A 27,574-nucleotide genomic window follows, 5' to 3' on the forward strand; every position below is an offset into this window, starting at 1 on the left:
GCATTACTGAAGTCGTTCATCCCTGGTACCATTCTAACAAATCCAAGTCTCTCATTGTTTTCCATTTCTATTGTTGCACCTCAACTCAGAATCCCAGGTTAGTTCTAGTCTGGTCATGAGGACTCGAAACGTCAAGTCTTTTCTTCTCCGCCAATGCTGCCAGACCTGCTGAGTTTTTCCAGGTAATTCTGTTTTTGTTTTAGTTCTAGTCTGGTTGTCCAGTTGCCAATGCAAATGGTGGGAGGGTCCAAATCGCTAAGCAAAAACAAGCCCAGGCTCCTCCTCAACCATCTTCTTTTACCTCTTCCCTCTCCCTTCTATAATAATTTCTCTCAAATACCAAATTCAAAAGGCGAAGGTTATCCCCTCAGTTTCATCAGCTTCTATCCACCTTGTTAGCTCATTTCCCAACTTGTACATCATTTGTTAAACAACCATCACATTTTGCCCATGGCATGCTAAATTATTTTACTGCGGTACAGGCATAGTGAGCAGATTGAGAATTTGCCATAGCAAATCTCGAAGGAGGATATGAAGTCGGATCTTGCTGAAACCAAAGTAAACTAACCTTTATTCTCCAGTCATAGTGATTACCCATAATGGAAGTTGAACAATTAAGCTAATTTAATATTAGTTCTTGAAGGAAATGACAGGGACTCAAGAATTTATGGAATTTGACTTTGGTCCTTTCTCCTCCTCGTCTGAAAATTTCAGAAATTCCTTTGGTCACTACTTTGACCAAGTCGTGGTGAATGCACTAGCACTTTCCTTTAATGCTACAATTCCAATGGAATAATAAATGCCAACAGCCAAAGAATGGTTCTCTACCAAATGTCACGTGGTTACATACTTCTGTTGTTGAGTGCACTCACCATTTTTTGGGACTAGTGACTTGCAAATGTTGATGTAATACTTCAGCGCACCACCTGGTTGCTGTTCGATCTCCCAGTTCCTTTGGGACTGTGATAAAGGAGTAAGGTCATAGGAATTCCCATCACTATCCCTGAAAGGGAAGATTAGAGTTTTAAATTAAGTAATTTTGCATTGGTTTTTATTGCTTGTGCTTCCTAAACTACCAATAAGGATACCTTAACTGTAATGAACACCAATTCTGTAATACGATTAAAAACTTTTAAAGATTCACATCATGGTACAATCAAGATCAGTAAAGAAATGGAAACAGTAAGTGTGAAAAATGAATTGTTAGGATCACAAATGTTTCAAGTGCATTAATTGCTCTGCATTCAAGAAATTCCAAATCTTAAAAAATATGACCATAACTTTGTAAAGTCAACTGTCCTTCTGATTGTGCACATGATCACATTTTGCTCTTGGGTGAACCATTGCTTGCAATAAATTGTCCATTACCATACCAAGCATTGCAATATAATGCAACCTGAACTTGGTTCTGTTCTCAATTCATACATCAATTTTGATTTAGCAATTACACTTGAACAACATTTACTTCACTAGAAATTTATTAAAGCAAACATACCTCAATGTGCAATCAATGGATTTGAATGGCGGACAAGCATATGACGTATGCCATTCAAACAGGTAGGTGCAGTCTGGAGTTTCCCTCAAATACACTGGCTTGCCCTGTGAGGGAAGGAAAAATGTAAACTTACATATATCCCTGTGTCTTAAGCACAATTTATAACTGAAGCTTGCAATTTTATAATGTTTTTCAAACATATTATCCTGGTAGTTTCACTAAAAATGAAGAGATCATGGCTAATTTCGCTAAAAATGAAGAGTTTAGTGCAAAGCATTTATTGAAATGCTTATTTAATGCATTAACTGTTTGATATTTGAATCAAGCCATAGGTTACTTCAAGTACTGTTTTATTACTATAAAAGAAAGATATACAGAGATCGGCTCTCAGACCATTATATCATGTCCTAATCACACCTGCCACTAGGAAGGGAAAATACTTGAATGAGGGGGAACAAAGGGCACTGGAGAAAAAAATAAATTCTCTCAGTAGTACCATCTGGTCCAATACGGAACCAGGGAATAAATGTCGAAGGAACTTTGGTCTGCGATTTCCTATTCCTGATGTTGCCATCAAGTCTCAACTACTTTTAAGGACATTATTATTGGCATTGGGTTCAGAGGATTGGATTCAGTTGTCATGACACTCAGTCTGCTAACTGTCATTATGTAGACTAGACAAGGTGAACTCTATTTAAATATATCTGTATATTTTAGCTCAACAGCATAACCATATTTAGTAACTGAAAGGTTACCAAGTCAAACTAAACTTCCCTCCCTTCTCAAAATATCCTCACCTTCATTGTATTCTTCATTCTCTTCTGTACCTTGAAGCTAATGTAATTATTTCAATTTATTTATGGTGTTGCATTTAATAGCCTTTGCTATAACATCTATCATTTGTTTCTGGGCAAATATTTCCACCCTGGCTTCCATTTTACTCAAAATTTTTAAGTCGATTTGTATTCTCTACAAATCTCGATAGGTTTCCTTTTCTGGACTAACTTCACCAGATGTTGCTTTGCTTAAAACTTAATATGAAGATGCTCTACATCTTTCTTCCTTTTCATCTTATTTTCCCACCCAATACCCAAAATGTTCCTTCCCTCGTCTTCCATGGTCCTTAACAATCCAGATATCAAATCACAAAACAAAATAAATTATAATTTCTCTGAAACATAGTGTGTTCTAAATCGACTTACTTTCTTTAATCCTAACTAAAAACCTCTTATTCTGTATATCTATTCCACTAAATATTGCATGGCAATCTTTCTACTATTCATCATATTTGCATGTATTGACTAATATATTTTTCACTTTATCATGTTGGGGGCAGGGGCATTAACAGCATTTTTGGTCCTAGTTTTAAATATTTCATAAACGACAAATGTAAGAAAAATAATAGAATTATTTAACACTCCACTGACACTCACTTAAGTCCAGAGTTTTGACCCAGCGACAGTGAAGGAACAGCGATATATTTCTGGGTCAGAGTGGTGAGTGGCTGGCGGGGGGGGGGGACGACTTCCAGGTGGAGGTGTTCCCATGTGTCTGATGCACATGTCCTTCTAGATGGTAGTGGTCATGGGTTTGGAAGGTGCTGTCTAAGGAGGCTTGGTGAGTTCCTGCAGCTTATCTTGTAGATGGTACATATTGCTGCCACTGTGTCAGTGGTGCAGGGAGTGAATGTTTGTGGATGTGGTATCAATCAAGCGGACTGCTTTGTCCTGGATGATTTCAAGTTTCTTGAGTGTTGTGGGAGCTGCACTCATCCAGGCAAGTGGAAAGTATTCCATTACACTCCTGACTTGTGCTTTGTAAATGGTGGACAGGCTTTGGAGAGTCAGGTGGTGAGTTACTCGCCACGAGATTCTTAGCCTCTGACCTGCCCTTGTAGCCACAGTATTTTATGGCTAGTCCAGTTCAGTTTCTGGTTAATGGCAATCCCCAGGATGTTGACAGTGAGGGATTCAGCAATGGTACACCACTGAATGTCAAGGGGCGAAGGTTAGATTCTTTCTTGTGGGAGATGGTCATTGCCTGGCACGTGTGTGGAATGAATGTTACTTGCAACTGTCAGCCCAAGCATGGATAGTGTCCAGGTCTTGCTGCATTTGGACATGAACTGCTCCTACCATTACCATCAAGCCAGGGGATCAACCCTGGTTCAATGAAGAGTGCACAGGGCATACCAGGAGCAGCAAGCATATTCAAAAATGAGATGTCAACCTGGTGAAGCTACAACACAGAACTACTTGCATGCTAATCAGCATAAGAAACATGCCATAGACAGGGCTAAGTGATCCCACAACCAACAGATCAGATCTAAGCTCTGCATTCCTGCCACATCCAGTCGTGAATCGTGGTGGACAATTAAACAACTCACAGGAAGAGGCAGCTCCAAATATATCCCCATCCTCAATGATGGGGAAGTGCAAAAGACAAGGCTGAAGCATTTGTAACAATCTTCAGCCAGAAGTGCAGTGGATGATCCATCTTGGTCTCCTCCGGAGGTCCCCAGCATCACAGATGCCAGTCTTCAGCCAATTTGATTCATTCCACATGATATCAAGAAATGGTTTATGGCACTGGATATGCAAAGGTTATGAGTCCTAACAACATTCCAGCAATAGTACTAAAGACTTGGGCTCCAGAACTTGCTGCACCCCTAGCCAAGCTGTCCCAGTACAGCTACAACACTGGCATTTACCTGGCAATGTGGAGAATTGCCCAGGTATGTCCTATCAACAAAAAGCAGGACAAATCCAACCTAGCCATTTACCACCCCATCAGCAAAGTGATGGGAGGAGTTGTTGACAGTGGTGTCAAGCAGCACTTAATAATAACCTCCTCACTGACGCACAGGGCCAGGGTCGCTCAGGTCCCAATCTCATTACAGTCTTAGACCAAGCATGGACAGAAAGAGCTGAACTCCACAGGTGAGCTGAGACAGCCACTGACATCGAGGCAGAATTTGACGAGTGTGGCATCAAGGAACCCTGGCATAACTAGGGTCAATGAGAATCAGGCGTAAAAACTCTCCACTGGTTGGATTCATACCTAGCAGAAAGGAAGATGGTTGTGATGTTGGAGGTCAATCATTTCAGTCCAAGGACATCACTACAGGGAGTTCCTCAGGGTAGTGCCCTAGGTTTAACCATCTTCAGCTGCTTCATAGATGATCGTCGCTCCTAAGGTCAGAAGTGGGGATGTTCGATGATGATCACACAATGTTCAGCACCATTCGTGACTTCAGATACTGAAGCAGTGCATTCCCATATGCAGCAAGATCTGGACAACATTCAGGCTTGGGCTAATAAGTGGCAAATAACATTCACACCATACAAGTGCTAGGCAATGACCACTCCAAAATGAGAATTAATCATCTCGCCTTGACATTCAATGACATTAGCATCGCTGAATCCCCCACCAACATCCAGGGGGGTTACCACTGATCAGAAACTGAACTGGACCAGCCATATAAATACTGTGGCAACAAGAGCAGATCAGAGGCTGGGAATTCTGCAGAGAGTGACTCATCTCCTAACTCTCCAAAGTCTGAGCACTATCTACAAGACAGAAGTCAGGAGTGTGATGGAATACTCTCCACTTGCCTGGATGAGGCAGCTCCAACAACACAAGAAGCTCGACACCACCCAGGACAAAGCAGCCCACGATTGCAATCCATCCACCACCTTCAACAATCACTCCCTCTACCACCGACAGATCAGAGGAGCAGTGTGTACCATCTACAAGATGCATTGCAGCAACTCACCAAAACTCCTTCAACACCTTCCAAAACCGGTACCTCTGCTGCTTAGAAAGAGGGCGGCAGCAGATGCATGGGAACACAATCACCCGCAAAGTTCCTGTCTAATCCATACACCATCCTGACTTGGAACTACATTGCCATTCCTTCACTGTCACCGGGTCAAAATCCTGGAACTCCCTCCCTAACAGCATTGTGGGTGTACCTACACCACACGGACTGCAACATTTCAAGAAGGTGGCTCATCACCATCTTCTCAAAAAGCAATTAGAGATGGGAAATAAAAACGCTGGCCCAGCCAGCGGCAGCCACATCCCGTGAAAGAATAAAAAAGATACACCGTTGTCCCAATTTTTATTCATACATCTTTTCCTCGTGAATGTTATGTTTCACACAAGTGGTTGTTAGCACTGTGAAGCAGGGCACTTTCCACTTTGGGCACCTAGTTCGAGTTTAGGTGCAGCATACTGACACACAAAATTCTCTCTATTCTTCCCTAACAATGCACCTCAGCTACAATCTCTGAAGGGTACTCCATACCATACTGACATTTTACCATTTCTCACAGCAGTTTGAGAGACTATCCCAATTTCTATTCCAATCTGTGTTGAATTTTAACTCAAATCTCCATTCCTTTTTGCTTTCCAGCCTGATGTCATGACCATACTGAACTCTCAATTGCAATGGCTAAGAATCTGCACTAACTGGATTCTTCTTCAGATACAGGTACACCTAATATAAAAACAGAATGGTGACAATACTCAGTAGGTCACTAAGTATCTGTAGGGAGAGAAGCAGAGTTAATGTTTCAGGTCAATAAACTTTTGTCAGAGAAATCCATTCTTATTTCAGATTTCGAGCACCTGGAGAACTTTACTCTCGCATGGCTGATACTGTTATGTTCCGAAAGCTGCTTGATAACAAAGAGATCAAGTCTCGGCTTCTCCAGAGTTTTATTCTGAAGACATAAAACTCCACAGACTCATTGTCTCACCTGCTTTTCCTTTATATACACCAAGTACTTAGCTTGTTAACTTACAATTACCCACTCAAACACCCCTTGACAGTTAAGTGTTCCCTTCCCTAACAGATTCCCAACTTCTTAAAATGAAAGTTACCCTTAAGTATATATATCGGAAAAAGACGGATCGTTTCCATAACACAATTAATATATTTTTCTTCATTCAATAAATCCTCCTTATTCTCCCTTAGAATAAAAAAGGAAAACATGTATAGAAATGTCCACAAAAATAACTTTTTGGAGCTCGCTCTTTTCGTGAAGCAGTCAGACAATTGGTAGCTGCTATCAACCCATGTGATCTTGGCAATCCCTCAATCATGTTTTAAACTTGCAATGTCAATTCACAATCTCTTTTCGTTAACACAATTTGTATAGTGAACATTTTCCCCCAAAGTGACTTATTGCCTATATGATATTCAAAAGGTACGGTTCCTGAATACCCTTTTCAATTTAAAATTTTGGCAAGCATCTTTTGATATGAAGAATGCCATATCCACCGCCTCAAAAAAAGTGGGTGTCTCCCACTGGCAATGTACTTTTTACAACTTATCGCATCTTTTTAGCTTCCCATGCCAAGCTTAGAGTATCCCTTCTGCGTTTGGCACCTCTTTCGTTGGACAGGAGAAAAACTTCCCTTTGAATTGAATTTGGTGCTTCTGCTAAAAGACAGCTTTAATTTCAGTTGACTTGCATTCCCAAGCATTTGCAGCTAACAGAGCCAAGATGATCATCAGAATAACTTTTCCTGCTGTAGGTGAATCAACTCATTTCCTGGGGTCACAATTTTTCTTCAAAACTTTCGTACCACTAGCCTGGCTTTAGCTTTGTAAGTCTCATCAGGAAGCACCTGTTCCATGCAAATCCATCTGAGATACAGCATGGTTGTCCATCTGAGATACAGCATGGTTGTCCATCTGAGATACAGCATGGTTGTCCATCTGAGATACAGCATGGTTGTCCATCTGAGATACAGCATGGTTGTCCATCTGAGATACAGCATGGTTGTCCATCTGAGATACAGCATGGTTGTCCATCTGAGATACAGCATGGTTGTCCATCTGAGATACAGCATGGTTGTCCATCTGAGATACAGCATGGTTGTCCATCTGAGATACAGCATGGTTGTCCATCTGAGATACAGCATGGTTGTCCATCTGAGATACAGCATGGTTGTCCATCTGAGATACAGCATGGTTGTCCATCTGAGATACAGCATGGTTGTCCATCTGAGATACAGCATGGTTGTCCATCTGAGATACAGCATGGTTGTCCATCTGAGATACAGCATGGTTGTCCATCTGAGATACAGCATGGTTGTCCATCTGAGATACAGCATGGTTGTCCATCTGAGATACAGCATGGTTGTCCATCTGAGATACAGCATGGTTGTCCATCTGAGATACAGCATGGTTGTCCATCTGAGATACAGCATGGTTGTCCATCTGAGATACAGCATGGTTGTCCATCTGAGATACAGCATGGTTGTCCATCTGAGATACAGCATGGTTGTCCATCTGAGATACAGCATGGTTGTCCATCTGAGATACAGCATGGTTGTCCATCTGAGATACAGCATGGTTGTCCATCTGAGATACAGCATGGTTGTCCATCTGAGATACAGCATGGTTGTCCATCTGAGATACAGCATGGTTGTCCATCTGAGATACAGCATGGTTGTCCATCTGAGATACAGCATGGTTGTCCATCTGAGATACAGCATGGTTGTCCATCTGAGATACAGCATGGTTGTCCATCTGAGATACAGCATGGTTGTCCATCTGAGATACAGCATGGTTGTCCATCTGAGATACAGCATGGTTGTCCATCTGAGATACAGCATGGTTGTCCATCTGAGATACAGCATGGTTGTCCATCTGAGATACAGCATGGTTGTCCATCTGAGATACAGCATGGTTGTCCATCTGAGATACAGCATGGTTGTCCATCTGAGATACAGCATGGTTGTCCATCTGAGATACAGCATGGTTGTCCATCTGAGATACAGCATGGTTGTCCATCTGAGATACAGCATGGTTGTCCATCTGAGATACAGCATGGTTGTCCATCTGAGATACAGCATGGTTGTCCATCTGAGATACAGCATGGTTGTCCATCTGAGATACAGCATGGTTGTCCATCTGAGATACAGCATGGTTGTCCATCTGAGATACAGCATGGTTGTCCATCTGAGATACAGCATGGTTGTCCATCTGAGATACAGCATGGTTGTCCATCTGAGATACAGCATGGTTGTCCATCTGAGATACAGCATGGTTGTCCATCTGAGATACAGCATGGTTGTCCATCTGAGATAGAGCATGGTTGTCCATCTGAGATAGAGCATGGTTGTCCATCTGAGATAAAGCATGGTTGTCCATCTGAGATAGAGCATGGTTGTCCATCTGAGATACAGCATGGTTGTCCATCTGAGATACAGCATGGTTGTCCATCTGAGATAGAGCATGGTTGTCCATCTGAGATAGAGCATGGTTGTCCATCTGAGATAGAGCATGGTTGTCCATCTGAGATAGAGCATGGTTGTCCATCTGAGATAAAGCATGGTTGTCCATCTGAGATAGAGCATGGTTGTCCATCTGAGATAGAGCATGGTTGTCCATCTGAGATAGAGCATGGTTGTCCATCTGAGATAGAGCATGGTTGTCCATCTGAGATAGAGCATGGTTGTCCATCTGAGATAGAGCATGGTTGTCCATCTGAGATAGAGCATGGTTGTCCATCTGAGATAGAGCATGGTTGTCCCCTATCTGGCACCTCTGTGTATGCCCCAAATTCTAACTATGTAGTTCTTATCTAATTTATTTGAAGTTACTAAGACTTCTCAATCACATGGACTTCTGCTCCTTGTAGCATTACCAGTCCCATGGGAGGCCCAACACTGGCCAGTTAAATGCCTGACAGGTACTTAATTGCGTCACGCCTTTCCCTTGGAAGTTCTCTAACCAGTGCGGGGGACCCTTGTAGCTGGAATAAAATCTAACCCCAGTTTGCAGTACACCAAGCCCCACAGTTACATTAATAACATTGCATCACAACATTCTAAATCAATTTAAAGAGATTACATGGCGTGTCAGCTTTGCATGTTGAGAGGTCAATTTGCTGATGCCTCTCTTGGCTGCATTTTGTTCAGGATTTCAAATGCAAAGTTAAGTACCTACTGACCCAGAGTTGCCAGAGCATGCAGCAGAACAACGGAAATCCTGACCTCGTCACTTTCACACTATGATTTCCACAGTTTCTTCAGCAGTCATGAACACCCAGAGACCCATGCGAGGTCCTTTCTAAAGCTAGTTACACTAAGGAGGTGGCTTGATTTGTACAAAGTAAGCATATTTAAGTTATATCAGCAGCATGGACTAGTAGTATTCATCCTGAATTCCTTAGGTCAAGCAGAACCTTGGCAGGAAGCACAGAATGTGAAGCAAACACATGATCAAGAACATGCTTTTTTTTTAAAAAAAAATGCTTTGACGATTGGAGCATAGACCTTACAGCTCTAAATTACTATTAGTTGGGCATGAAAATACTCATGCTGGAATGAAGAGAATGCAGCCTCAGTCTGTATCTAACACTGTTCTAGACAAGAGGACAGCACTGCTGAGACAATGTGATCGTCTGGTTAGCTTGCTTTATTTGGAGTTACTTCTTCAACAATTGCCAGTCTTGGATCAGAGGTAGCACTTTTGCCTCAGAGTCAGGTGAAGGTCATGGATATAAGCTTCACTTCACAGAAGTGAGCACATAATCTGGACTGATACTTCTGCACTTAGACATGCAGTTTTCAGATGAGACATTAAACCAAAGCCCCATCTGCCCTCTCATATGGGTAAGATAGATCTCATAGCACTATTTAATGAACAGTTAGGAGAATTCAATCAGTAGCCAGGACAAAATTTATTCTTCAACCAGTACCTGAAGTTGATCATCTGATCATTTATTTAATTTCTGTTTACTATGTGCAAACTGACAGTCACATTTCCTATGTTACAATAGGGACTACACTTCAAAGAGCATTGCAATGTCTGTAAATCACTCTGGGATGTCCTGAAAAATGTATAAATGCAAGTTAGTTCATGGGCTAGGGTGACAGGTCTGAAATGTTAACTCTCTCTCTCTCTCCACAGATGCTGTCTGACCTGCTGGGTTACTTCCAGCATTTTCTGTTTTATTTCACATTTCCAGCATCAGCTGCATTTTGCTTTGGAGTTCTTTCATTCCTGGGAGTGTATTACCCAGAGCTGAAATGGGACTGTGTTGGGAAAGTGAACTGAGACAGGCTACCCATGATCATGTGGATTTTCCTCTCATTTCATTAATGAGTTCTCAGGCTATGTTGTGGTCATAGTAACCTAATTGAAGGTGGATAACTGTTGTCCATTTTAACCCACGAAAGCCATCACCATGTTCATGTATGGTTAAAATGGCTATTGAAGGAACACATACAGTTACTGACAAAGAAAATCGTTGTGCTTTAGACAGAAACTGAAAGATAACATATCTCCAAATTGAAACTTGGGCCAATGCAAGTCAGGCAAAATAGAACATGGATGGTTGGTGGCAAGTTTCCATTTAGAAAGCAAGAGTTATACAATTCTGTTCAGAAAGAACAGAGCAGTGACATACCTTATCCATGGTACTTGCACTTTCCACATGTATTACATATGGTAAACTGAGATGCTGTTTTAATTGTACAGCTACATTACGACAGAATTAAGGCAGACATCTAATTGATGAACGTGCCATACAAGAAACCCCTTTGGTTAAAATAAGTTTTGATAGATTTTAGGTTAAAACTTCACATTTAAATACTCCGTGTTAAGTTCCACTTTGCACTTTGGAAAGTCTTGTATAACAAAGCTGAAATTAAATGTCAAAAGTGTAACTTTATTAACCATGGACATAATGTCAGAAGATTTATTCTTCAAGTGGCAAGTGCTTCAAGTGATGTGAGAATCAGTCATTATTTTTTCTTGCAAGGCGTTTGTTTTAAAATTAGACAGTGTAAGTTTTGAACTTAAAAAATGTTTGTTATAAGAAATAGAAATAGACTGAAGGTGGTACTGCACATTAACATTCTCAAACAAAAACAGTTTTAAGGCTGGTGATGCACTTGTAAACTTCATGCAACATAAAATTAATTAGCAGCTCTAAATCACCGTTCAATATTATTTCACAGACCAGAGTTTGGCGGTGATCGCAGTAGAACAGGATGGCTGTTGACCGTTGATAAATTTTATGACAAATCTCTCCTCTGGTGTAGTTTATCATCATCAATCCATCTTCATAGGTTAAATTCTGGGTAAAGCGCCCTTTAAGACGACATAGGAAACATAATAAATTAGGTGCTTTCAATATAAACTTTCAATTATAATTAGGACAGAGCAACTGAAAATAATCAGAACGAGCCACCATTGAACAGGATAAAATTTGTATCATCATGCTAATTAATTTTTGGCAGCTTAAATTTTATCTGCAGTCAAAGAAAATTGCCCTCCAAATTAATATTATTAAGGACTTCAATTTCCCTAACATAGACTGGGATAGCAATAGTGTGAATGGCAAAGAGGAGTAAGAGTTTCTAGAATGTTCAGGAGAATTTTCTGCACCATTGTTTCTAGTCTAACAAGGAAGGAGGCATTGCTGGGGTGTCAAGTGGATCAATTATCAGTAGGGGCACATTTAGAAGACAGTGATCAAAATGTCATAAGGTTTAAGCAGGCTAGGGAAAAGGGACAAGGAGCAATTTAGAGTAAAAGCAATTAATTAGGGAAGGGTCAAATTCAAATGGGTTGCAAATGGACACAGCCCAGGCAAACTGGAATCAAAAGTTTGCAGACAAAACTGTAAAGGCAGCTCAATGTTTTGTTAAAAAGGAGATAGTTCAGGTACAATCAGGATACAATCCCATGACAAGGAAAAGTAAGGCAAACAAATCTAAAGCTCCCTTGAAGAGGTACAGAGTGAGATGAAGCTCAAAAAAGGATGCATATGGCAGGTGTGAGGTAGATAATACAATTGAGTTCCGGGCTGAGTATAGAAGGTCCAGAGGGAGAGTGGAAAAAACAATAAGAGCAGCAAAGAGACATTAGAGACTGACAGCTAACATAAAAGGGAATCCAAAAGTCTTCTACAGACATGTAAACAGCAAAGGTGTGGTAACAGGAGTGGGGCTGGTTAGAGACCTAAAAAAGGAGTTCATGCATTGAGGCGGTGTGGCATGGCCGAGTACCAAATGAGCACTTTGCATCTATCTTTACTATGGAAGATGTGGCCTGAGTCATAGTGAATGCAGAGGTATGAGGCACAAGCCAGGAGTGACTGGAATACTCCCCACTTGCCTGGATGAGTGCAGCTCCAATAACACTCAAGAAGCTTGACACCATCCAGGGCAAAGCAGTCCACTTGACTGGCATCCTATCCACACCATGAAGTGGTAGTTAAGACATTTGATCGGCTAAAACTTGATAAAGAGGTGGCAGTGGTAAGGCCAGCAGTTGAAAAGTCATCAGGACTATATGGGATACATCCAAGGATACTGAGGGAAGTAAGGGTGGAAATTGCGGAGGCATTGGCCATAATCTTCAAATCCTCCTTAGCTACAATGGTAATGCTAAAGGACTGGAGAATTGCAAATTTTATACCCTCTTTTGAACAAGCATGTAACCTCAAGTCCAACAATTTCAGGTCAGTTTAATCTCTGTGGTGAGAAAGCTTTTAAAAGTGTTTTCAATGAAGTAACAGATATGGTAGATGAGAATAAAGTGTTCGATGTGACGTAAATTGGCTTCCAAAAGGCATTTGATGAAGTGCCATATAACAGACTTGTCAGCAAAGCAATAGAATAAAAGGGGTAGTAGCAGAATGGATACAACATTGGTTGAGTGACAAGAAACAGTAGTGGTGAACTGGTGTTCGTTGGATTCAAGGCAGGTGCATAGCGGGGTTCCCCAGAGGTCGGTGTTAGGGCCCCTACTTTTCTTGGCATTAATGATCTAGGCTTGGTTGTACAGAACACAATTTCAAAATTTGCAGATGATACAAAACTGTGAGAAGGATAACTTCAAGAGGACATAGGCTGATGGAATGGGCAGACAAGTGGCAGATGAAATTTAATGCGGGGAAGTGTGAAGTAATTGATTTTGGAAGGAAAATAAGAGGCGGCAATATAAAATAAAGGCACAATTACAAAGGGAATGCAGGGGCAGGGAAACCTAGGGGTACATGTGTACAAATCCTTGAAGGTGGCATGGCAGGTTGAGAAAGCAATTAAAAGGCATACAGAATCCTGGGCTTTATAATTGGAGGTATAAGAGTGCAAAACAAGGAAGTTATGATAAGTCTGCTTAAAACACTGGTTCGGGCACAACTAGAGTATGGTGCCAGGCACCACACTTTTGGAAGGATGTAGTGGCATTAGGGAGAGTGCAGAAACAAAACATGAGTGGCTCCAGGTATGAGGAATTGCAGTTATGTGGACAAATTGAAGAAACTGAGGCTCTTCTCAGTGGGGAAGGTTAAGAGGTGATTTGATAGAGGTTTTCAAAATCATACATATTCTGCACAGAGTAAACGGAGAGAAACGCTCCTGTTTGCAAAAGGATCAAGAACCAGAGGATACCAATTTAAGGTGATTTGCTGAAGCAATAGTGACATGAGGAAAAACTTCTTTCAAAAACAAAGATGAGTGGTTAGGATCTGAAATGCACTGCCCAAGAGTGCAGTGATGGAGGAAGCTTCAATCATGACATTTAAAATGGAATTGGATAATTCCTGCAGAGAAAAAAATTTGCAGGGCTATGGGAGAAAAGGTAGGGTAGTGGGATTGGGCAAGTTGCTCGAATAGCCGTCTTCTGTGCTGTAAACACTGATTCTTATCTTGCTTTTCATCTAAAGAGCTAGTTCAGAAAGAAACCAGAACAAGTTTCTGCAGCTGGTCAGTTGCAAACTTTGTGATTATGTAACTATTTTAAGTATGAAAACATGTGTACAATAGCAAAGGGCTGGAGAGGAACTTGCAGTGGGAGGGGGAATGACCCAGTCGTCATAGTCCATGTTGGTACCGATACAGGCCAGACAAAGGAGGTCCTGCATAGTCAGTATGAGGAGCTTGGCATCAAATTAAGCAGGACCTCAGAGATCAATCTCTGCATTACTACCTGAGCCACATGCAAATTGGCATAGGCCAAATCAGGTTAAGGGGATGAATGTGTGGCTCAAAGTCTGGTGTGGGAGAAGTGGTTTCTGGCTCGTGGGGCACTGGCACCAATACTGGGGAAAGTTGGATCTGTGCCATTGGGATGGTCTACACCTGAACTGTGCTGGGACCAGTGTTCTTGCATAACTAGGGAATTAGAAAGGGTTTTAAACTAAGTAGTGGGCGCAAGGGGTCAAATTTGCAAAGATGTGGTAAATCAAAAAGTAGAGGCAGGGCAAAAGAAATAGGTATTATTACGGAAATGAAAAACAGGTGTAGGGGGTGGGGGAAACGGTAGAGAATACAAATCTAACAGTAAATCAACAGATGAGACTAGAGGTTATAAAAAGAATAAAAAGGATAAAACTAAAGGCTCTGTATCTAAATGTAGAAAGCATTCAAAACTAAACAGATGAACTGAGAGCCCACAGAAATAAATAAGTACAATTTGATAGCCTTAGAGAGACATGGCAGCTGGAGGATATGGATTGGAACTTGAATATAAATGAGAGGATATTTAGGAAGGACAGGAAGCGAGGAAAAGGTGGAGGGGTGGCCCTATTAGTTAATGATGGTATTAGCACAGTACTGGTCACCTTCTTCCAGGAAGGGTGTAAATGTGTTGAAGCAGTTCAGAGAAGGTTTGCCAGACTAATACCTGAAATGGGCGGGTTGTCTTTTGAGGAAAGGCCGGACAGGCTAGGCTTGTATCTGCTGGAGTTAGGAAGAGTACGAGGCAACCTGACTGAAACAAATAAGATCCTGAGGGGACTTGACAGGGTGAATTTGGAAAGGATGTTTCCTCTTGTGGGAGAATCTAGAACGGGGGTCACCCATTTAAAACGGAGATGAGGTGAAATTTCTCAGGTGGTGGAAGCAGGGCTTTTGAATATTTAAAGGCAGAAGTGGACAGATTATTGGTAAGCAAGAGAGCGATAGGCTATTGAGGGTAGGAAGGATGCAAGTTTGAGGTTACTATCAGATCAGCTATGATCTTATTAAATGGCAGAGCAGGCTAAGGGGCCAAATGGCCTACTCCTGGTTCATATGGAAATATTAAAAAATGCTGAAATACTCAGCAGGTTAGGCAGCCTCTATGGAGAGAGAAATAATATTAACATTTCAGGCCAATGACCTTTCATCAGAAGGCGTACATGTTATGTAAACAAAGGTTAGTTGTTCGTAGGATTTCAGTTTCTCACGTTATCACTGACCTTTAGAACAGTCTGCTGGCCCATGAAGTGGATACAGCTTGCTGCCTAGCACCCTTTGTAAACTTGAGTGCATCTAAAACTCTGCTGCCCATATCCTAACTCATCCAAGTTACATAACAATTCACTCCCACTTATGCTGACCAGTGTTGGCTCTTAATCTGACATTTATTTTATAATTCATATCCTTCCTTTTAAAATCACTATTACCTCATCCATCCCCATCTCTAATTCCCCTTCTGCACAACCCTTGGATCTCTGCACTTCTCCAATTCTGGCCTCTGACCCATTACCATTTCCATCCCTCCACCATTGATTTTTTCTTTCACAGAATGCGAGCATCGCTGACTAGGCCAGTATTTATTGTCCATCCCTAATGCCCTTGGGAAGGTGGTGGTGAGCTGCCTTCTTGAACTGCTGCAGTCCATGTGGAATAGGTACATCCACTATTGATGACCCCTTCCATCACTCTACTGATGATTGAGAGTAGGCTGAATGGGCAGCATTTGGGTGGATTAGATTTGTCCTCCTGTGTGTGTGTACAGGACATGCCTGGGAAATTTTCCACATTGCCAGGCAGATGCCATTGTTCTTCAGTACTATTGTCGGAATATTGTCAGGGCCTTTGAAATATCTAGTGGCTTCAGCTGTTTCTTGAAATCACGTGGAGTGAATCAAATTGGCTGAAGACTGGCATCTGTGATGCTGGGGATCTCCGGAAGAGGCCAAGATGGATCATCCACTCTGCATTTTTGGCTGGAGACATCTGTGCCCCATCTTCTGCACTGATATGCTGGGCTCTCCCATCATTGAGGATGGGGATATTTGTAGAGCTTCCTCCTCCAGTGAGAGTTGTTTAATTGTCCACCACCATTAACGACTGGAAGTGGCAAGACTGCAGAGCTTATATCTGATCTGTTGGTTGTGAGATCGCTTAGCTCTGTCTATCAACTTGCTGCTCCTGCTGTTTGGCACACAAGTAGTCCTGCCTTGTAGCTTCACCAGGTTGACTTATTTTTAGGTGTGCCTGGTGCTGCTCCTGGCATGCCCTTCTGCACTCTTCATTGAGCTAGGCTTGGTGGTAATGGAAGGGTGGCAAGCCAAGAGATTACAGATTGTGGTCGAGTACAATTCTGCTGCTGATGACCCAAATGGTTGCCCAATCCAAGCTGCTATTTCTGTTTGTAATCTATCCCATGTAGCACGGTGGCAGTGCCACACAACACAATGGAAGGCCGGATTTCACCTCCACAAGGACTGTGTGGTGGTCACTCCTACCGATACCGATGTAGGCAGATGCACCTGCAGCAAGCAGGTTAGTGAGGTCAAGTATGCTTTTCCTTCACCACTTCCCACAAACCCAGTCCAGCAGCTACGTCCTTTAGGATTAAACCAGCTCGGTGTGTAGTGGTGCTGTAGAAGTGCAATCTGTGCCCTTGCCACCCTCAATGCTTCCTTCTGTGTTCAAGTGGTGTTCAACATGGAGGAGTGGGGATGGTACACAGGAGGTTTCTTGGTGCCATGAGACTTCATGGGATTCCGAGTCGATTTTGAGGACTCACAGGGCAACTCCCAACTGCATAACACTGTGCTGCCACCTCTGCTCTGTCTGTCCTGATGGTGGGACAGGATATACCCAGGGATGGTGATGGTGGTGTCTGGGGCATTGTCTGTAAGGTATGATTCCATGAGTATAACTAGTCTGAGGCAGCTCAATTTTGGCACAAGTCCCTTTGGCACTAATAGGGAGGACTTTGCAGGCAGGTTTCCTTCCCTAAATCAATAATGGGTTCATGGTCATTATTAGAGTTTTAATTCCAGCTATTATATTTGCCTTGGTGGGATTTGAACCCAAGTCCCGGAGCATTGCCCCGAGCCTCTGGATTACTAGTCCAGTGATAATACCACTACACCACTGCCTCCCACAATGGTGCCTGTACCCCAGGTTCTGGATTTTTGTTATTTTTACAGGCGTGGGTGTCACTGGCTAGGCCAATATTTATTGCCCATCCCCAATTGTGCTTGAGGTGGTGGTGAGCTGCCTTCTTGAACTGCTGCAGTCCCTACATGTCGCACATGATCTCTTTATTTAAATACTGCTTAATCAAGTTCATTTATGCTATAAACTGCCAAAATGTTTCATAACATATACTCTTCCAGCACCAAGAGCTCTCTCTTGGGGAAAGGAGAAGAGGATTTTATTAAATAAATTGCTTGCCACCATTCATTTAATTAAACCATTGCTTATGTTGAGAAAAACTTGGGTACATAGACCCTTCCTAAAAGAAACATTTAATTCATATTGAAAGGGAAAACATACCTGCTACCTTCTTGAAAGAAGGGTCCTTTAACTTTGTCTGGCAGGCTGAAACTGAATCTTCCCTACTGACTGAAGTAGCTCCACATTTGAAACTCAATTGGTCACATACTCTGAAGTAATATATATACTCATCAACTGTCACCTTCTGATCCTCATTAGCAAGCGGGTGCAGATCGAGCACATAACCAAATTTGGGGTCCTTAACTTGACAGTTTTCACCTCGAGAAGAAAGCACATATGGTTAAAATTTATTGACTTTACAGTATTTAAAAACAATCCAAATTGCAGCTAAAATAACAAATGCTCCAATGGTTATTGGATCCTCTAATTTTAGCTATGCATTTTGTAATTCCTCCAATATCCCACAGGCATTCCAGAATATTCAACATCTTCGAAGTACTACTCGAAGTGGTAAGCACTACAACATATTGTACCTCAACCTTCAGAGGCATTTAACAAAGTTCCACATAATTAATTAAAATCTAGGCATGTGGGGATTCAGGGTAAATCTTAAGCATAGATTGGGTAAAAGACAACAAGTACTTGTTAGAGGCTTTATATGGGGGAGTGGGGGGTTTGAAGGAAGGGAAGAGGGAGAGGGAAAGAGAAAAAAAAATGAGTGGTGAGTGGGGTGCCCCAAGAGTTGGTGCTGGGTCAATTATATTTTGTAATTTACATTGATGGCTTGAATTCTAAAACTCAAAGCAAACTGGTCAGGTCTCAGATTACATCAAAATTAGAAAAGGCAGTGGAATCTGAGGAAGCAGTCCAGAAATTAGAGCAAGCTGGGCAAAATGTAAAACGAGCAAACAATATCAGATGAAACTTAATACCGAAACTATGTTTCTGTACGTAACTAAGCACGAGAATAAAAATTGGGGAAATACCTCAGTCCATGAATTGTGTTGAAACAGACAAGGATGAAGTTGAAGGTGATAATTTTTTTTTGTAAGTTAGGCTTTTCTAATGTCCAATCAATGCAGAGCAGCAAAACTCATGAAAGGATGAATTATATAACCAATCAAAAGAATAGAAGTCTGATGAAGTCTGGCTGACAGTTCAGATCAGACCAATGCTTGATGACTGCATCTCGTTCTGGCCTCAGACACAAGGGAAACACAAGCACTGGAGATAGTTGTTACAAGAGCCACGTGACTCATTCTTGGCACTAAGGTGTCAGCTACATGGAAGGACATGTCTTGGAGGCAGAGAGATGATTTGAGTTAGAGGGCTAGACAAAATTGTGAACTATATGAAAATGGTAAACTCAAAATTACTTCAGATGAAACAAAATAAAGCAGGTTTAAATTAGTGATAGGCAAATTTAGGATTGATACCAAGAAGTTATGCATACAAAGTGATAATACATGGTATGAGCTTGCAAATACAGTAATGGAAATAAAAGTCCTGGAATCGTTTAATCAATAGGATGCTGCAATGAGGCAACCTCATGGTCATTCTGTAAGGAGCAGCTGTGATTTGCAACTAGCACTATATTCCATGGAATATATTTTATACCTCAACGTCTTTACACTGGAGGATACAAGCAGAATAAAAGGCGTTTTTTTTTAGGCAAACAAGACTTGTGCAGGAGGTGCACAATGAAGCAGTCCTTACCTGCATACAGCAAAGTGGTCTGGATAACTTTCAGGCTTGGGCTGATAATTGACAAGTAAACTCTCTTTAAAAAAACTCCTCCAGTGGCTCAACAGCAATAACTTATTTATATAGCACAATAAAACGTCCAAAGGAACTTTACAGGGGTATTTTAAAACAAAACATTACAATCAGGGGAGAGATATTAGGCCAGATGGCCAAAAGCTTAGTCGAAGTGGTAGGTTTGAAGACATGTTTTAAAAGAAGAAAGCAAAATAAAGGGGCAGGGAGATGTAGAGAGGACATTCCAGGGGGTTAGCTCCTAGGCAACTGAAGGCACAGCCAACGATGGAGCAATTAAATCAGGGATGCACAAGAGGCTTAAATTAGAGGGGCTTAGATACCTGAGGGCTATGTGCGGGGGGAGGGGGGGGGGAGAAGACTGTAGAGGATTAGAGATAACGAGGGCGCAAGGGCACAAAGAGATTTGCAAACAAGGATGAGAATTTTAAAACCAAGACGTTGCTTGACCAGGAGCCAATATATGTCAGCGACCACAGGGGTGATAGGTGAACGGGGACTCTGAGTTACAACAAGGGCAGCAGAGTTTTGGAAGGCCAGCCAGGGGTTCATTGGAAGAGTCAAGTCCAAGGCTAACAAAGGCATGAATGACGGTTTCAGTAATAGACGAGCTGGTACGAGGACAAAGTCAGATGACATTACAGAGGTGGAAATGGGCAGTCTTAATGAAGGTGCAAATGTGGTCAGAAGCTGACTTTGGGGTCAAAATACACCTGGCTTAATCTCAGGCTGTTGCAAGATAGAGGGATAAGTCAGTAGCTAGGGAACAGAGTTTGGAGTGAGGATCATAAATGATGGCTTCGGTCTTCCCAATATTTAATTGAAGAAAGTTTCTGCTCAGCCAGTACTGGATGTTGGATATGCAGTTTGAGAATTTAGCAACAGGAGAGGAGTCAAGAGAGCTGGATGCCACCAGCTTAGACATGAAAACTAATGCTGTCTTCGGAAAATGTTGCCAAGAGGCGGCATATGGATGAGGGGTCCAAGGACAGGTCCTTGGGGGACATCAGAGATAATGGTGCAGGAGCAGGGGGAGAAGTCATTGCAAATGATACCAAGATTCCAATTTGATAGATAAGAATGGAGCCATGAGAGAGCAGTCCCACCCCAGGGGGTGACAGTGGAGAAGGATGATGTGGACGACAGTATTAAAGGCAGAAAATGGGGTAGAGAAGGGAGAGGGGTCAAGTTTACTTTAGTCACAGTCACGAGGATGCAGTTTGTGATTTTGATTAGAGCCATTTCACTATTGTGGCAGGGGCCTGATTGAATTCCATGCTCGAATCCCTCCAGAGAAAGATGGGCACAGATTTAGGAGGTGACAATACACTCAAGGACTTTAGAGTAGTTTGCAAGGATAGTGGGGTCAAGGGTTGATTTTTTGAGGGGGCAATGACAGCAAATTTAAAGCAGAGGGGGACAACACCGGAAAAGAACGAACCATGAACATTGGCTAACATGGTAATCAAGGAGTGGGTGGTCAGCAGTTTAGAGGGAATAGGGTCGAGGGAACAGGAGGTGGGTCTCCTGGACAAGATGAGCTTGGAGAGGGCATGAGGGGAGATAGGACAGAAACTAGAGTAAGATGAGAGTTCTGTTTTAAAATTAGGGACAGACATGAGGAGAAATTCTCTCAGCTGTGCAACTTTGGAACTTTCTGCCTCAGAAGGAGGTGGAGGCAGGTCACTGAATATTTTTAAGGCAGAAGTAGATTAAATTCTTGCAGATAAAAGCAAAAAACTGTGGATGCTGGAAATCCAAAACAAAAATAAAAATACAAATACCTGGAAAAACTCAGCAGGTCTAACAGCATCTGTGGAGAGGAACACAGTTAACTTTTCGAGTCCATATGACCCTTCAACAGAACTAAGGAAAAATAGAAAAGTGGTGAAATACAAGCTGGCTTAAGGTGGGGGTGGGACAGGTAGAGCTGGATAGAGGGCCAGTGATGGTTGGAGATAGCCAAAAGATGTCATAGACAAAAAGGACAAAGAGGTGTTGAAGGTGATGATATTATCTAAGGAATGTGCTAACAGGTGACATTCAGGGTAGAAAGCAAGATGAGTAAGGTACAGATAGCCCTGGTGGGGGTGGGGTGGGGAGGGGAGGAAAGGGATTGAAATAGGCTAAAAGGTAGAGATAAAATAGGCTAAAAAGGTAGGTGGATGTTCCTCCAGCCTCCGACTAGGCATTTTACAGCTTTCCGGACTGAATATTGTGTTCAACAATTTTAGATCATGAACTCTCTCCTCCATCCCCACCCCCTTTCCGATCCCCCTTTTTTCCAATAATTTATATAGATTTTTCTTTTCCCACTTATTTCCATTATTTTTAAATGTATTTCCATCCGTTGTTTTATCTCTACCTTTTAGCCTATTTTGATCCCTTCCCCCCACCCCACCCCCACTAGGGTTATCTGTACCTTGCTCGTCCTGCTTTCTACCCTTAATGTCACCTATTAGCACATTCCTTAGATAATATCATCACCTGCAACACCTCTCTGTCCTTTTGTCTATGACATCTTTTGGCTATCTCCACCTATCACTGGCCTTTTATCCAGCTCTACCTGTCCCACCCCCGCCTTAAACCAGCTTTTATTTCACCACTTTTCTATTTTTCCTTAGTTCTGATGAAGAGTCATACGGACTCGAAATGTTAAATGTGCTCCTCTCCACAGATGCTGTCAGACTTGCTGAGTTTTTCCAGGTATTTGTATTTTTATTTTTGTTTTAGATTAGATTCTTGTTAGGCAAGGGAATCAAAGTTATCAGGAGTAGATGGGAATGTGGAATTCCAAACACAGGCATGTCAGCCATGATCTTATTGAATGGCAGAGCAGGTTCAAGGGGCCAACTGGCCTACTTTTGCTCCTATTTCATATGTTCATAAGTTTATGACTCAAGAGCAGGGCGGAAATCAGGAAGTTTGGCCTGGTGGGCTAAAGAAAGGAGTGACACAGCAAAAGCAGCTAATTGGATGGTCTCAATCTTAGTAACAAAAAAGTTTGAGTTCTCTTACTTATTCAACTTATTGTTGAAGGTGAGGGTGGAGGAGACGGAGAGGGATTTCTGAATACAGTTTGTAGTAAAGAAGCTGGGGGTTATCTTTACATTCCAGGTTGATCCTGGAATAGTGAGCAATAAACGAGAGCAGGACGCAATCATATTTTATGCAATCCAGCCAAATCTGGTAGCAGATGGCTAAACCAGTTGTTCGCCTTCCTTTCAAGTGTCTCGGATTTAAGGAAGCAGAGATGAGGACCGTATTGCGGGAATGGCAGGGTTAAAGCAAGGAATGGTTTTACTGGGGACTAAGACAAAGATGGAGGCAAGGGTGCAGTTAGGCAAATCAGTAGCTGTAGAAACGTTGTGGCAAATGGAGGGCCAAAGGTTAGACAGTAGGGATTTTTGAAAATGCAGTTGTAAGTGAACTGGAGGATATATTTTTCTAGGGACAGATACAGGTGGTGGTATGGTTGGGACATGGAAGGGGGATATGGCCGGAGAGGGATGTAAGGAACTGATCAGAGGTGATCTTATCTTTGACTGATATAACCGCGAAGTAAACTTAGAGGGGGGGGGAAATTAGTTGAGGTGCAGGTTAAAATCACAGAAGTCATTCAGTGCAAAGGCTGCAGGAGGAAAGCAGTGAAGTTGTGATTTTTTTTTAAAAAAGTCATATTTGAGAAGGCAGTAGAGAATTATTTTGAAAGGTGAGATGCTCAAAGGAGAAGAAAGTTCCAAAGGAATAGGAGGTCAGACCAAGGTGTGATCTGGTAATAAGCGCGATAGCGCCAGCATGGCCATCATCAGGCAAGTGGTGGAAGATATAGCCAAGCATTAAGGGGAAACCTACAAAATACTTAAAGGGATAGGCAGGGATGATGCAGGCAAGATGTTTCCCCTGGTTGCAGAGTCTAGAACCAGGGGGCAGAATATCAAAATAAGGGGAAAGCCACGTAGGACAGAGGAGAAATTTTTTACTCAGAGGGTTGTGGATCTTTGGAATTGTCTACCTCAGAGAACTGTGGAAGCTCTGTCATTGAGTATGTTTAAAGCAGAAATTGATAAGTTTTCTAAATACCAAAGGGATATGGGGATAGCATGGGCAAAAAAGCATTCAAGTGGATGATCAGCCATGATTGTACTAAATAGCAGAGCAGTCCCAATGGGCTGAATGACCTACTCCTGCTCCTACGTTTCCATAGGTGTCATCACACATTAGCTATGTTTCTATTAAGGCCATGATGTTGATGCAACCATCCACAATACATTCACGGATGGCAAGGGCCTTGTTCACAAGTGAATGGAAGTTCTGGAGGGAGATGCACGGGGCACGATAGAGCAGATCTGCCGGCAGAGCCAAAGGGTCCGCAGTGGGAGGGGTAAGTTGAACAGGAAGGATATTGGTAAGGCTCAGAAAATAAATGACAATTAGTCCAATCCATCCAATATGGCACTTAGTCACAGACTGAGAACAAGGAATGAGTTTCACCCCCTCACCTGTGCAGCAGGAGCAATTATAACTGACCTTAGCTTGGGCATTGCAAGGAGAAGAGATGAACTCCAGAAAAACATGATTAACTAAGCTATAATGCTCATCTTCCCTCCAGGTAAAGTAGCCTATCAACATCTCAGGTTTCAAATGAAGAAGTCATTTAAGCAGCAGACCAGTAAAACCACCAAGATTTTCCACTCCAAATTATGAGAGTGAGCACCCTGGGCAGCACTCACGTTAAATACATTCAAAGTGATGAAACTGTAGAACTACAGGTAATTTAGACAGAGCAATCACAGTTCAATATAGAGTACCTTCCAGAGGGACCTTTTTAAATTAAAAAGTATATGTATTGAATTTCACTTTTCAGCACTGTTCCAATCTACACACACAGCCAATTTAAAACCTTTTATGTTTTACTCCCATTCTTGAGATGGAATTTCCCATCATGGCCCAGTTTCACCAGGAAGTCACTCTTACTTCAACTCCACGTGCAGCTTCAAGGAGAATATCAAAGGTTGGTAGGATTGAGCTGGATACTGATCAAAAAGACGATCAAGGAAAGCCAGCACAAGCTGGTATTGACCTTTGATTTGGATACTTCCTGGCTGGATTCTCAAGATTCCCTATGGAGTTGTTTCCCGATGAACAGGGATGAGTAGCCTTTACAGACAGGAAGACAATTATGCTGTTATAAAATGTTTGCCTTGTGCTTCCCAGGTCCACCTATACTGTCAAATACCTTGGGCTCTACGAATTGGACATGCAGCCGGAGTTCTCCACACAAAGAGAAATTCACACTCATCCTTTTCCTGAAATATTGGGGAACCCTGCAGGGAAAAACAGAATACAACTGTTATCTTAAATTTCATAAAGACGACTGCTCTCAAAGGTGCACTTCTTGCGATCATTACTAAAAACAGTTATCAACAGTCTTCACCTCTAATCAAATACAAATTTAACCTGTTGTGGAAACAGATACAGAACGAGGGACTTTAGTTACATGGAAAACTTACAGAAGCTCGGATTGTTCTCTTTAAGACTAGAGGTGGTTAGGGGGAATTTAATGGAGACATTCAAATTAAGCAGAGTCTTAATGGAGTAAATTAGACCAATAACCGGAGGACACAAATTAAAAATAATTTTAAGAACCAGAAGGGGGGAGATTTTAAAATTTAAAAACACAGCAAGTTGTTGCCACCCAGCATGCACTGCCTGAAAGGATAGTGGAAACAGATTCAATAATAACTTGCAAAAGGAAATTGGATGGACAAGTCTTGCAGAGCTACAACAGAGCAAAGAAGCAGGACTAACTAGAAAGCTCTTTCAAAGTGTTGACACAGGCATTGTGGACCAAATAACCACCAGCTGGTAACGTATGGAACTGAAGAGCGTAACTGAATTCCCCTTCCTCAAAAATAAAAGAGTAAAACCCAAAAGATTAACTTTATATGCCAAGGAACAAATTAAGTTTGACAGAGCTTAGCATCAGTTTGATATAATGATGCATTGTTGATACTGCAGGGTCATTCATGTGGAATCTAAAAATGTAATCTCAAACTTTCAAGATGGTTTCATTACTTTTCTGCCACAAAGTAGCAGATTCAAATGAGCACATCAGGGAGATTTTGTCCTGTCAGTTGAAAAATGTACGTTTACCCTCTTTCCTGGCTAAGAGTGTATACACAAAGGACAGCAGTGTTAAAAGGGTTATGTTAAAAGCAATGAAAAGAAATACTTTTAGACAAGCAAAATGAATTGTGTTGATGATTTTAAATAGTTTAATTTCAACAGTATCTTTGCAAGCAAATACAAGATGCTGAACGATAGCTGGCATCAACCCACACCTGGGTTTTTGCACATAGGCAAGTCAACTGTGTTCTAAAGGAAGTGCACACACTACATCTGGCAATCAAACGTGAATGCAGATATGAATAGTTTGATTCAGAGATTCAAGCACAGGCATGGGTTTCTGAGTGTCAGACACCCAGATGACAAACATAAATATTTCAAACAACTACAAGATGATCAGATCTGCTCAGAGATCAGTCTTTGCATATAAATAGCAAATGGCAGCTCCAAGTTGGACCATTCACTACATATGAAAATATGTGTGTATTTCTTGTAATGGTTAACATTGTTAAACATGGCCCTTTATAAGTCTTAATGCATTAAAAAAAATCAAACTTACTGAGATTTCATCACACTGGAAGAGGATACGCGTAGAATATCGCTGATGGTCATTGCATTTATCTCCATTCAGATAGACAATACTGAGGGAACCATCAGTCCCAGCCTTTGGACGCATCTGAATGTAACCCAAGTTCTGGCTTTTATCAGCATACTTTACACAAGATCCTACAGGACCGCCTGTAGAGCAACATAATTAAATTTAAAATCCACCCTCTGCTTACACACTTGTTTTCCCCACACAGGTTTGAGATCTTGTTTCAGAATAATAGCTTGTATAAGCTGGTGGAATCTGCAGATCCCAGATGGCTAAGCTGTGACAACATTGTCCTTTCTGCACAGAGCCATAAGATAACAGACAAGTATTGCATATTCTAGTATTAATCCTGCACTCCAAATGTAGCCTACTCTCCACATACATTATCCAAGTGGGTTGGGGTGGAGGGGGCTGCAGAAATTACTGGGACATTGAATAAATCGGAAATATATTTCCACATTGTGCTGCAAGACCAAATGTACCCTTTGGACACTCGGAGGCAGAAAGGTGGCTGCTTTTACAGTGAAAGAAAAATAATATCCAAACACAACAAATTAAAGCAAATAATGGATTACAGGGATGAACAGTCAGGATATAAATGAACCATAAATCAAAGGGTATGGGGAGAAAGCAGGAGCAGGCTGAGTTGGATGATCAGCCATGATCATAAATGGCAGAGCAGGCTTGAAGGGCCGAATGGCCTACTCCTGCTCCTAGTTTCTATAATCCAAGAATGTGGAAGGTCAACTTCAAAAGGTACATGTCAGACTGAGGCCACATCAAGAAAGATTGATCAAGGTCCCAGTGCTTGGATCTCAGTAACTCAACAGAGTGAACAAGCAGAGTGAAGTCTTCTATCATTCATTAAAACAACGTTGTAGAATCAGATTGGGAACATGGTGACCCGCGGGGATTTAACTTCCTCATGTAATGAAATATAGTAACAACTTGCATTTATATAGTGCCTTTAATGTAATAATGTCGCAACATGCTTTTACAAGCATTAACAAAATATGACAGTCACTGAGATTAGCCTATTATGACTTCCTCAGAACTGAAGGAGGGTAGAAATGTGATGGGATATATGTTTTTGAAAGGTAGGAGGTGGAGGGAAAGAACAACAAAAAACAAGGTCTGGGATAGGG

At 41.8% G+C, this 27,574-nt stretch overlaps 1 protein-coding gene across 1 annotated transcript in view; it reads right to left on the reverse strand.

Moving 5' to 3' along the window:
- The window catches only part of igf2r (insulin-like growth factor 2 receptor), a 227,071-nt gene that overhangs the window by 54,716 nt on the left and 144,781 nt on the right, over positions 1–27,574 (reverse strand). Inside the window, exons 25-30 of the mRNA XM_041211704.1 lie at positions 26,394–26,572; positions 24,945–25,032; positions 18,029–18,247; positions 11,482–11,612; positions 1,496–1,599; positions 873–1,003 (exon numbers count right to left, since the gene is read on the reverse strand). Of these exons, the coding sequence (XP_041067638.1) occupies positions 873–1,003; positions 1,496–1,599; positions 11,482–11,612; positions 18,029–18,247; positions 24,945–25,032; positions 26,394–26,572 (852 nt within the window). The remainder of the gene's footprint in view (positions 1–872; positions 1,004–1,495; positions 1,600–11,481; positions 11,613–18,028; positions 18,248–24,944; positions 25,033–26,393; positions 26,573–27,574) is intronic.

The sequence above is a fragment of the Carcharodon carcharias genome, chromosome 2, assembly GCF_017639515.1.
Source record: "Carcharodon carcharias isolate sCarCar2 chromosome 2, sCarCar2.pri, whole genome shotgun sequence".
NCBI lineage: Eukaryota > Metazoa > Chordata > Chondrichthyes > Lamniformes > Lamnidae > Carcharodon > Carcharodon carcharias.